General features: G+C 46.0%; 1 protein-coding gene and 1 long non-coding RNA gene across 2 annotated transcripts; one reads left to right on the top strand and one right to left on the bottom strand.

Moving 5' to 3' along the window:
- The first annotated feature begins 3,490 nt into the window (after positions 1–3,490).
- Positions 3,491–12,497, top strand: CA6 (carbonic anhydrase 6). The gene is made up of 8 exons (XM_027802227.2): positions 3,491–3,684; positions 7,161–7,309; positions 7,721–7,816; positions 8,361–8,427; positions 9,005–9,162; positions 10,296–10,419; positions 10,922–11,020; positions 11,550–12,497. The coding sequence occupies exons 1-8, from the start codon at positions 3,663–3,665 to the stop codon at positions 12,161–12,163; spliced, it is 1,329 nt and encodes a 442-aa protein (XP_027658028.1). The 5' UTR covers positions 3,491–3,662; the 3' UTR covers positions 12,164–12,497.
- Positions 9,161–11,430, bottom strand: LOC129735769 (uncharacterized). Its single transcript, XR_008731626.1, has 3 exons — positions 10,873–11,430; positions 9,629–9,827; positions 9,161–9,464 (listed from the first exon to the last, which is right to left on the bottom strand). It is a non-coding gene; the product is annotated as an uncharacterized LOC129735769 (long non-coding RNA).
- Positions 12,498–12,596: the final 99 nt, after the last annotated feature.

Below are 12,596 nucleotides of genomic sequence, written 5' to 3'. Positions count from 1 at the left end.
GTAACTTACCTATGGCTCTTATTGTTGAATTGCTGTTATTACATGCCTTATTGCTGAAAATAATAATAGCAGGTATTATTGCAAGTGGCAGGGACACTGCAAACAGAAGTGCTGAGATTTCACTGATGTGAGTTTTCTTGCCAAATGTTTAATATTGCTGCCTGTCACCTAAAATCAGCAGCAAAGCTGTACTGCATTTGGTGGAAGCTGTAGCTTTTCTTAATACCTGGTGAAAATTCCATTCCCGGAGAGATTTCTGCTCCCCTTTTGTTATGAAAGCGTGGGTTTGTGGGTTGGAAGGCACTGCTGGGCAGAAAAGGCTGTTGGTAGTGTGTCATTCTTGGAGGAAGGAGAAGGCTTTTCAAAGGGAATGACATTTGCCTAGTTAGAGGATACAAAAAGGCAGGCAGAAAATCCATGATCTGTTTCCTGGTCTGCCAAATGAATTGGATGGCTATTATTTGCTTGGGATGCACTTTTAAGGAAATCAAGTGTCTGAAGATGTACAAAGCAGCTACTGAAGTCCACAAGAGCATTTAGACAGCTGACACCTGTTAGTATTTATTTGAATTCTGGGCTGTTTTTTTAAAAAGCCATCAGGATTTCAGTATCTTGTATCGTGCCTGCATCTTTCAACAGTCTAAATGGTTTTTCAGAGCACTGAATTTTCCAATGTTTGCAAATCTCTTACATTCAAAACTAGATTTTCAGCAACTAGGGAAGGTGTTGAAAACAAAATGCTTTGAAATACTGGGCTTGAGGGCATGGAGCACTTTTAAACTTGGCCTCAGAAGACTGATTTTCAAAGGAGCTAAGTGTCTGCATTTTGACTTCTAATAAGATTGTGAATGCTCAGCACTTTTGAAAAGCGATTCCTTAAATGCCTTCTGCCTCAGCTCCCTCCTCTAACAAGGAAACAGTTGCCCATCTCAGGACAGCGTATTAAGATCTGCGCTAGGTATCTTAGCTCACAAAGCACTGTTTTACAGGTTCTCTCAATGAAGCTTTTCAACCTGCTCATCAGGAACGAACAGATGGGTGAAGTGTAGCAGCTGCGGTCAGACAGTGACTCCAAGGCCACTGGGGGGGAAACCTGTTACATTTGCACCAACAGCTCAGTTCAGAGGATCAATAAAGTGCCATTAGTGTTTAAAGCTGACTGTCCAAAGGAAAAGTCTCTGGTAGCATCATTTGCTGTTACTGTTTTGGATGGGTGAGAAGGGTGGGATGGGTGCTGGAAAGGCCAGAAGTGAATTGGTACTTGCACTTCCTGAGGATTTTTAAAGAAATGCGCTCCCCACCTTGGTTCTGACTGCAGATACAGCGAGAGACATGTGGATCACAGCTGTCTTGTGCCACCTACTTCTGGTGCATCTGAGCTGCTCTCATCTAGTGCACTGGACATACAAAGGTAATGAACAACGAGGCTGTTTGGGGATTGCTACTGCTTGCTAAAGATGCTCCCAGCTTTTTTGTGCTGCAGAAGCAACGCTCAGCTTGACTTCTTTTCCATTAGTGAAAGAACTCCATAGAGCAGCTAATTTATTCCACTTTATTGATGCCTGTGTGTCTTGAAAGTGATTCTCTTCAATGTCACCCCTTTTTACTCCTTTGTGTGGTTAGGACACATTGTCAGAGTAGGCAGACCAAGGAGGTTCAAACAATGGGGGAAATCTTTACATGTGTTAGAATAAAAGCTGCCCTTTGGATGATCCTGGAAGGAAAAGCTTTAAATACTGCCTGCTTATTATTTTATTGTCATATTCCATGCAGTACAGATCACTAAGAAATGTTTATTTATGTATTTTATTTTTTTTTTGTGAAATTTTATCTGATTCTCATTTGTTTCAGGGAGTTGTTTTCAGAGCTCAGTGAAGTAAACTGTAGTTCTTTTATGATCTTCAGTGGACTGGGAATCAAGCTAAACCAAAGGATATTGTTGAAGAGATGCAATAATGCAATTAGGACACTAAGCTGTTTGCAGAAGTTCTCTCTGGCTTTTCTTTTGGCTAGACTGCCTGCATCTCCCAAGCCCCCCACATTTAATCAGTCAGGAAACAAATACTGTATTGTATACTGGCATTGTTTATGTGAAATAAAAAGAAAAGAATTAGCAAGTAGTAACAAACGCTCAGGTGCCGCTGTAATTCTAATAATTTGAAAATTAAGAAGATTATGAAGTAGCTTTGAACTGTTTCCTTTTTACAACAATCACCTCTTCTTCCAAACCATCTCTGCAGGATTTGAAGTCAGGGAGTTCAACAATCGTGATGTTTATTCCTTAGCTCTAGCTCTGTTTGTCTCAGACAGACATGGGACTGACATTGATCAATATATTGCAGTTCTGGAGAGAAGGAGAAAAGGTTTTCTTACTGATTGTCAGTCACAGCCATGACAGAAAGAGCATCAAAATTTCTGCTTATCCTTAAAGTCCTAGATACAGCACTATGGAAAGAGCAAAGAGCCTTGAAGGGTTCGAGCATTTGTTAAGAGTTTCAGCAGCACCCTGACCTCTGCAGGGAAGATTAGGGTGAGGAGGCTTAAAGCCATTGGGAAAAGGAAAGCATCCAGCATGCCAGGTCTGCTACATATTTGCTTCCTTCACAGGTGACCACAGGAGGTTTTTTAGTATTCAGTACTTGCGGTGGTGATGAACACATGCAGGTGAAGCGAGGGCCTCTAGTTCTTAGACCCATGTCAAAGGTTTGTGTCTGAGCTGGTGACACTGAACAGTTTTCCTGGTATAAACACTTCGCATGACCTTTAAGGGCTATTAGGCCTGGGGGCTGAAGGGGCATTAAGACCTCAGAGCAGTCAACTGCATCCTGAAATTGGGACACCCGGGTCCTATTCCACACCAGGATTCGTCTCACAAAAGCAATGAATGACTTTCTCATTGTTTGTTGTGTGTAAAAAGGGGGCACCAGGCACAGCACTACCCTCACCCAGGGGGTTGGGTTTTGTTCATAAACTCACACCCAGGACATCAAAGCCACCCCAGACCGCTCCTATCCCAGAAAACACACAAAAGCTGCCATTTATTTAAACAATTTTTTCTTTTGTTAGCTCTCCCCCTAGTTAAAATCAGCAAATTTGCTGCCAGTTCCTGATCCCAAGCAGAGAATTCCCACCTGTTGCCCTCGTCCCCCCCACTCTCCCATTGGCTAAGAACCTGATGTCCCACTTTTGACAGCTGAGAGCCATTTAAATCCATTTCTGTATAAAGGCTGCTTCTCTTTTGGTGGAAATTCAGTCTCCAGCAATCTGTAAGCTATTACTGCAGTGCAGGTTTCCTATTCTGCAGCACAGCTGTCCTGCAGACAGAATAATGTCAATTTTCACTCTAGGGGAGGCAGAGCAACCTTTTATTGCTGCAGCTCCTGGTGTTAAAACAACTGGATTGACATGTCCGGCTGGCAAATGATGAGAGTTTTCTGACTCCTGACTTAACAACAGTTCTCACTGTGTCCTGATAACCTGGTTTGCTTCCCCTCCACACAGAAGGAGAGCTGGATGAAGAGCACTGGGGAAGGCACTTCGCAGACTGTGCTGGCAAGCACCAATCTCCAATCGACATCCAGAGGAAGAGAGTGAGGTACAACCCCCAGCTGCTGCGGCTGGAGCTGAGCGGTTATGATGGGCCTTTGCAGGGGGATTTCACGATGACCAACAACGGTCACTCTGGTAAGACTGGGGGGGATCTGTCTTGTTACCCACTTAAAAAGAGGAGTTGGTCAAGAAGTCCTTGCTGATAGAGGAGCCACCTAACACAGAAATCAAGGTGCAGACCTCCAGGTGTTTATCTGGTCCTGCAGCAGCCCTGCTGTCAGTCACCCGCTGTCAGGAAACAGGGCTGCAAGGCGCGAGCAGCAGGTGCTGGCTGTACCCCCGGCCCCGTCCAGTGCCGCGGCACGGCTGCCCACACCCCCGCTGCACCCAGGGCCCCCCATGCACTGTGGGTGATGCTGGCAGCCAGCAGCACAGGGAACAGACCAGCAGCAGCAAAGCAAAGGCCTTACAATTTCGACAGGCAGACATCTTTAACGGTAGGTCTGGCCTGCAAACCCAGATCTTTCAATCGGGCCTCTCTGCTAGTACCCTGCCCTGCCCAGCTCGGGTCTCTGGGCATCGTGCTGGCTCGAATCCTGCAGTACATTCAGTGAGAGCAAGAACACACCTTCCTGCTGGGACTGCTAATGGAAGAGAAATCTCTGAACCCGACAGCTTTCTGCCTTTATGCTATACAGTAGGCTGTGCTGTATCCCCTGGAGGTCTCACCTGGGCAGTGCAGCATGCACTTACTACATTGTGGTTGGGGTATAAAGAAGACTTTATGAGTTCAGGTATGTACTCTCCAAGCATGTGCAGGGGATGGGAACAGCTCCTATGTGTTCATCTCAGCACGTTGCCACAGCTAGAACGTGATCACAAACCTCTTGTAGCCAGTAAGAGACTCCAGGCTGAAATGCAGTGGAATAAGCCAGCTTTGCTATAGTGCTAGGCAGCTCTTTCTTCCCTGGCTGAGCAGATGCCCTGGGAGGATGTCAAGCTTGTGACAGCACAGGATCAGATTATTCATTTTAGCTGATTCAAATGCTTTTCACAGACAGTGCCCTTTTATTTTCTGAACTCACCTTACCTTGCTTTGCCATCTCAATTCATTCTGATCTCCTAGCTTTGCTGTTTTCCCCAATCACACAGGAAAGCTCTCCAGAAGCACACATATAAACCAGAGAAATAAGAGGCAGTTATGTTTCTGCAAGATATTTTCTCTGTTAGACATTAGAAAGGGATAAAAGGCAGACAGAGCATTACAGAGTGACCCTTTCTTTCATTGTACTACAAGACTGCAGGACTATAGTAGTGAGTGGTACTTGGGGCACACTGACTCCTCTCTGCATTCAGAAAATGCATCTTTTTCCCCTGTGCAATAATAAGAAGTGATAGGAATGGAGAACCATAGCTCAGTAGCAAGTTTTTACCCAAGGTTCAGTTAGATGTAGGTCACACAAAGTACAACACAGGGGGGGAATCCCTCACATAACAGTCAGAGGATTGGTATTTCAGGTCTTGGGGAGGGAATCTGAAGCACACCATGTGCTAAAAGCCTTGGTTTTGGCCCCACAGTCTCAAGGCTTAATACCCAGTTAGAAGCATTGCTACCCTGACTGCCTACAAATTAATTCCTGCAGGTTTAGCTTTCAAATCTGACTGCATGTGTGTATTTTCCTATTCTGTTGTTAACGTCAAAACAACAGTTTTCTGATGCAGGGCGTTTTAGTAAAGCACAAAGGCAAATGACTGTCCTTATTCACAGCTCCTGTGAAGTCAGACTAGCTTTTCCTACTGGCTTCAGTGAGATGCAACAGGATAGCTGTTTCTCTCAGGGAAAATATTGCACTGGGACACATTAGAAAATATTCAGCAGGTCTGAAAGGAACAGTAGATGGATTTATCAGCAGGAGTCTCCTTACAGGCTCTTGGGAGTTGAAGACCAAGTGTCTCGCCTACACTTTCTCTCTAGTTGTATAATTTCCAGGCTAAATCCCACCTGATAAAGTCTATTTGCAGTAGCGCAGAGCGTCTGTGTGCAGATACACTCAGACAGCCTTAGGTTAATGAAGCCTTTTGTATTTGGCATTTGGACTCTCTTTTTTTAAAAAAAAACAAAACAAACCACCAACCAACAAAACCAACAACAAAAAAAACCACCCAGTACTGGTCCTCTAGCAGGTAGCATGGATGGACACAGCTCTGGAAGATTAAAATGTCATCCACGCAGGATGTGTGCCGCCTCCTCCAGTAGCAGATTTGTCTTAAAACTGGGACCTCGAGTGTGGCCTTTGTTAATTCAACTGCCTCAGAGGCCAGAGTTGGGGAAATGGGCTGGCTGCGTATGCTGCAATCTGTAAGGCAGTAAGGGACAAAAGTCCAAACTGCAGAGCAGAAGCACTAGAGAAAGGTGCAGTTGCACTCAGATTCACACTGCGTAATCCCAGCTGATTTTCCACTGCCTGGCACAACTAGAGCTAAGCTAAGCAGGAGTAAGGCACTTCCAGCTCAGGGCAGTCATTCTTTCCACGCACATTTTACATAAGTGAAAAGCAGAAGCAAACGAGGCTGTTACCTACTTTCATGCTTTCAGCAAGTATTTGCTTAAAATATCTTACAGAAGACTTAAGCTTGTCATAAACTCAGAACACAGCTCTCTGGAAAGTAGAAACCATAGTGAGGTAAATAACCCTAATTATGGATGGCAGTCAGCAGGGACCTTATGTAAAAATTAAGGTAGATGTTTTTTCCCCCCACTCTAGACTCTTTCGAATATTACAAGAAAACACATCTACATCTTGCCTGTCTGTAAATAGTTTACAAACAAAAGAAACTTGTCACAAACCCAAACTATGACTAGTGAATCATATAATGTGCTATGTTTTGCAAGGATAGTTGCTATTTTTTGTAATATGCTCTAGGCTTTCATTAGGATGAGGCTATTCTCCATCTTCACTCCTAGGTTTGGCATATTTATGGTTTGTGGCAGTGTATTAGTAGGCAGACAAATGGTTTGTAGTCTCTTTGTGAATACTCCTTGGCAGAGAGATTTTTCTCTACAAATCCTTCAAGCATTAACACAGCCCTTTCAAACTTACAGGGCTCTGACCCAGTATGCCTGTCCCTAGAAGATGCGGAGTCCAGAATACTGGAAAATTATGATGACAGATTAGATGAGACCAATCACTTCATTGATTTCTATTCCCCTTTTCTTCCTTGGAAATGAAGTAGTTAACAAATCTGTGCAGTGCCCTGCAAGGTGTGATGTAGAGTTCAAGAGATGGGCATGAAAGCACTTCTATTAGTGCCTAATGAAAAACTCCGCCGCCCAGATGGAAAAAAGCCTGCAGACACAGCTAGTGGCCAGTCACCTTTGTGTCTGGTGGGGTCATTGTGGTGCACAAGCCTGAGGTCAGAAAAGATTTTAGGCACACCTAGCTTTAAGCTTGAACGGTTTTCCTTGCATCCTGGAGTTAGTTCCCTGAACATGACTGGGACAGCTTATTTCAGAGAGGGTGTTATTGGCAGAAATCACTAGGCACCGTAAGCATAACTACAAGAATGGGCATGGCTGCACCCACTGCTGTCTCTGATCCTGTTTTTTTCAGTTCAGATTGATTTGCCACCCACCATGCGCATCTCCAGAGGGCTCCCAGGCGTCTACACAGCTGTACAGATGCATCTGCACTGGGGTGGCCTGGACCTGGAGACCAGCGGCTCTGAACACACCATAGATGGGATGAGATACCTGGCAGAGGTACTTGTGGACAGGGTGCGCTGGAGGGAGGGTGCATTGCAAATCTGCCCGTTGGGAAAGTGGAAGCTGCAGCCCACAAAGCCTGCAGGAAGCAAGGCAGAGACAAGTGGGGGAAACAGGGCTTCTGTAAGTGCAGGTGGCTGGTGCAATGCAGGGGCTGAGCCTGATGGTGCTGGCGCAGAAGACTTCAAGAAAAACTGTGGCAATAGCACTAATATCCTTCAAAGATGGAGTTGGTCCTCCACATTCATCACAAACCTATTAAACTAAAGGTCTATTTGGCTGTGCTGTGAAGCACAAGCAGCAGGAATCAGGATGGTGACTGTCCCTTCAGTCTGTATTGGGTCCTTTAAAGCACCAAGGAAGCCATTTATCGCTTTTTACTAAATGACCCTGTCTCTCTTCTGGCAGCTGCACATTGTCCATTACAATTCAGCTGACTACTCAAGCTTTGAAGAAGCCAAAGATAAACCAAACGGATTGGCTGTACTTGCCTTCCTGTATACGGTAGGTTTGATGCTCAGGCTACTGAGCAAGGTCAGTCTGTGGTCAGTGTTTGTACCATAATCGTAGTCCAGACACAAGCAGCCTTTGTGCTTTGCACGCCTATCCTGAGAGATGATGTCTGGCACCAGCCTGAGGAAGCTGTGCCATAGCAAAATTGTTCTTCCCTTATGCCATTTGGGGTTCACGCAATAGCAGCCAATACAACCCAGGAGCCCCAGAAAAATTTGCCCGTAAGAAGTACAGATGGATTATCAGGTGTGGCAGCTGGGTTTTCCTTGCTGTACCTCAAGGCCTTGCTTTGGTTTGCAAAGGGGAACACTTAGAAGTCGTGAAAAAGGAAAGGATCCTTGCAGTTCACTATTCTACCCCAGATCTATGTGTACATACGTTATCATGCTTAGGATTGACCAGCCTACCAAGACATCGGCGATAGTATTTGTTTTCTCTGTCTCCCAGTTCACCAGCTAGTCCCCCAGGCTGATCAGTGGTATAGAAGGACAGGCAGGTCACTAACCTTTTGTTCAAGTTTCTATGCTGTGTTTAGGATGGGCACTTCGAGAATACCTACTACAGTGAATTAATTTCCAAACTGGCAAAAATCAGGTTTGCAGGTAAGACCTGGGAATGCCTTTCTCCATTCTCAAAGCCTGTACATATGTACTGGTCTGGGGACAGCCATTTTGCTGGTGCTTTGCTTGCAGTTACGTGGCCAAGCATCCTCAGCCACGCACAACTTCACGCCTTCCCTGCCCATGCAGCTTAAACAGCAGCCCACGCAGCAGGGGTGTGTGGGAGATGCTCAAGGCAGCAATAAACATACTCCTGGTAGGTCGGTCTACGCAACACACTGCAGCACCACCAAATCCCTTCCTACGACCCTGCGGTCGGCGTGCCATATAGCAGGGGCTCTGCTGCACTGACATGCTCTGCTTCTGCACAGATTAACGGCTACTGACAGAACACTGAGGTGCACCTGCCCACCTCCTCCAGGACCCCAGGTATCTCTCAAGGGCAAACCACAGATCTACTGAAAGGACCATTCATTTCCCTCCACCTTCACCCGGTTCTGCCAAAGGCCCAAAATACCAGCGCTCTGGGCAAAGCGACATGCCAGCCCCAGCTCTAACACCACTCTCACCTTTCTCTTCGTTGCCCGGTAATAGTTAACATTGCCTGTTTCCTTTCAAGGTCAATCAACAAAACTCTTTTCTCTGAATGTCCAAGCCATGCTGCCAGAAAACCTCTCACACTTCTACCGGTACCAGGGCTCACTAACAACGCCGCCTTGCTCCGAGAGTGTGCTCTGGACCATCTTTCATTCTCCAATTGTCCTGTCACACACACAGGTAAGTGGTAGCTCTTTACCAGGCAGAGCAGATTCTCTTTCTTCCATGTTTCACCTTTCCACACAAATTTCCTTTTCTGTCCTGCCATGAATTTGGGAACAACCTGACAAAGGAGCTAATAGGGCATTTCTCATAAAGGGCTTTTGGGACAGACTGCTAAGTGACTGGAATTATAAGTGACTGTAATGTCACCATGATGCTACATCACAGCAAGGACCAGTTTCTGCACAGCAGCATTTACCTGAGGTCTGGTGAGCGATAACAAAGCTCTCCGGTCAGTTAAGCTCAACCATGCTGAAGCACTATGAAAAGGAAGAGACTAGTCAATCAACAAGGCACAAACAGCTGCAAGAGTCCACCCCCTCCCCACCCCCTAAAAAACCATAAAAAATTTCATAACATTACTTAGAGAATAATTAGCATGTTTTTAGAAGGTAATTTTGGGGTTTTTCTTGTCTACACTTACATTGTGCAGCCAGATTGGACCAGTTCAGGAGTGGCCTGCTGTGGGTTTTGGCTGTGCAACCAGAAAGGGTTGATCCAGGCTCCAGAGGACCTTGTTGAGTGCACAGGAGCACTGGGCAGTAACCTCCACTTGTCCCAGCCATTGAATACAGTCATGCGGCAGGATCTTCCTCCCTCTGACCACCTTGTCAGGACAAAGGCTTTAGCAAGGAAAAAAGTAACACAAGTAAAATAAGCTTATTGTTGAGGCTTGCAGAGTGGTTCAATTAATTTTCCTTAATGAAAAAGAAGCATCAGAACAAGATAAAGTAGAGACTAACAGTAGGAAGGATCACAGCATGTTCTCATTTGGAAAAGAAATACTCTTTTTGGCAGTAAGCACTTGTGAAAAAGCAGTATGCTACAGAATAGCAGCAAAAATCTCCATCCATGCATATCATCAGGCAGGTGTCAAAAATCTCCTTCAGGCAAAATACCTTTAGAACAAGTTAGCTGATAATAGCCTTCATGTTCTGTTCCTTTCGCCTCGCTAATACTCAGCAAGAGACCCTGTGGGTTGCTGTATAACAAATTGCTAGGTTTAATCCTGAGCTGCAGGACCTGCGCTGCACTTCTAGGCAGAACTGTTGTTCCCATTGCCCTCCGTAACACGCCTGCGTTTCTCACAGATCAGCCTCCTGGAGAACTCCTTGCTGGACTGGCAAAACAAGATGCTGCGCAATGACTACCGGCATGCTCAGCCCCTCAACGGGCGGGTAGTGGAGTCCTCCTTCAGAGCCGAACTCATCCATGGTAAAGTCAGTCAGCAGGCAGGACTCAGCCTTTCCCTTCGAGGGCCAAGAAACCCATGTGGAAGGAGTTAAGTTGCAAATCACTTAAGCTAGGTCCGCTGGAGATCATCCTTCCCAGGAGTCACAGCAACCCTGCACAGCAGGTGGAGATGGCCCATGTGCCTCTGCCCCCTGCCATCACATCTGGCTCCTAATGGTGCAGCGGTGGCTGTAGGCTGTGTGCCAGCCCCTTCTTTTGACTGCAGTGGCCAGATCTCCCAAAATCTTCCAAGTGGTGCCACAGGCACCACACAAGAATATTAGGTTCAGGTGTGTCTGCATCCATAAGGGTGAGGCACACTAACCATGGTAGGAACAGCTCTAATTAGCCAGGCACCATCTGGAGGTGAGATGCTGCATGTTAAAGCAAATGTTTCCCTCAAACATTTTACAAACTAGAAAGCAGAAAATTTACCATGTGTGTGTCCTGGCCTTCTGTAAATTCAGCTGTCCGATTGCTCTAGAACAATGCCGGCCAGAAGAATTCAGCCTCAGACTAGAACAAATCCAGGTGCAGCTCCAAGACATGAAGAGAGAGTTTCTGAATGGAGTGAACTACATAGGTAAGAAACACACATATTGTTCTTGAGTCCAGCTTACCCTGAAAGGATGACGAGCCCATGTCCTACTGTCCTTGATGGCCTAAGTCATTAACAGGTTTGTTACTCATATGTGCAGGTAGAATTTTGTCCCATATCTAGGCCTGCTGATGGAAATTCTTAAACTACAGATCATTAAGGCTAGCCCTAATCTAGCTGCTCTCACAGCAACTGCAGCTTTCTCCTGCATCATGGAAGCACATTTTTACAAACAGCAAGGAATTTAAGCTCACAGTTCCCCTAGGATAATCATAATCTCTATTTTACACAGGACAAGGAACGAGAAAGATAGGGGGGAGGAAAGCAATTTTCCCAGTGAGGGAGCTAAGCTTTTCATCATTTCAAGCCCCTTCCTTGTTGGTACGACACGCTCCAGTAATGGTGGCTCAAGACTGCCACAGCCCTGCCAGTTTTTATGAGTGTATTCTTCAGGATTTGGGCTTGTTGATAGGCACAGCAGGAAATGTAACAACTGGTTTTGTGGTTATTTCAGGTATTAAATCCAGCACTTTTCCGGCTTTCTACTTCCCTATGGAAAACATTGAGAGTTCCGTAAACGTTCATCCCCTCCATGATATGTCTCTCCAAGCCTTCACCTTATGTTTCTGGACAAAAGCCCAGCATGCTGGCAGTCAGACTGTTATTTCCTACTCCACACAGGAGAGGGATAACGAGCTAGTGGTGACTGTGGGCACAGATGTGGGATTGTGGATAGGAGGTCATTTCATCAGCTTCCCCCTGTACCACAAGGCACAAGACTGGCTGCACTACTGCCTGGCATGGGCCTCCCAGTCTGGAATGGCAAATTTATGGCTCAACGGAGCAGCTGGTAAAGCAAAGAGTATCCAGAAGGGGTATGTGAGCCAGGCTGGAGGGACCCTTGTCCTTGGGAAAGACAGAGACACTCTTCTTGGGACATTCTCCAATGGTTTTGCAGGGTGGATGACTCATGTGAATCTGTGGAGCCAAGTTCTCAGTCCTGCAGATGTTCGGGCACTTGCATTGTGCAAACCAGGGCAAACGAAGGGAGATATCATAGCATGGGGAGAAACCTCCATGACACTCTTTGGGGGGGTGGTTCTGGAGTCTGACACCAGCTGTCAGTGACCCCAACTTTTTTTTTTTTTTTTAATGTTAAGGCAGCAGAAGAATCCAAACTGCTTGCTGGGGACACCGAGAAAAACTTAAGATTATTTGCTTTCTCCTTCTGCTTTGTATAGGCTCACTATGCACCTGCTAGTGTCCCAGGTCATTTTTCCAAGACAGCAACGCCTCCATCAACCGGACAGAGGCAAAGAACAGAGCAAAACTTGGCACAGTCCAACACCTTGCATTGTCACATCCCTCCCAGGAGCTGGATTTAGGTCCCCATACATAGCTCTTCCTAAATGCTGAAGAGCAACTCTCTGGTCAAAGCAGCCACTGCCTCAAAGTTTCTCTCACATCCCTCATCCAGTCTGTTTTTCTCACCACCTTCCCTGCATGTGTCCTTCCTTCCCATTCCTCGCCATCAGTTCGTCACCCCTTCCTCGGGAGATCT

The sequence above is a fragment of the Falco cherrug genome, chromosome 3 (genome assembly GCF_023634085.1).
Source record: "Falco cherrug isolate bFalChe1 chromosome 3, bFalChe1.pri, whole genome shotgun sequence".
NCBI lineage: Eukaryota > Metazoa > Chordata > Aves > Falconiformes > Falconidae > Falco > Falco cherrug.
This window is presented reverse-complemented; position numbering and strand designations above follow the sequence as displayed.

Bases quoted from the DNA above. Each gene is read 5' to 3' on its own strand.
- CA6 (XM_027802227.2), top strand. From the start codon at position 3,663: ATGACCAACAACGGTCACTCTG. The intron at 3,685-7,160 runs GTAAGACTGGGG...TGTTTTTTTCAG, and splicing joins GACCAACAACGGTCACTCTG to TTCAGATTGATTTGCCACCC. The intron at 10,420-10,921 runs GTAAAGTCAGTC...CGATTGCTCTAG, and splicing joins CAGAGCCGAACTCATCCATG to AACAATGCCGGCCAGAAGAA.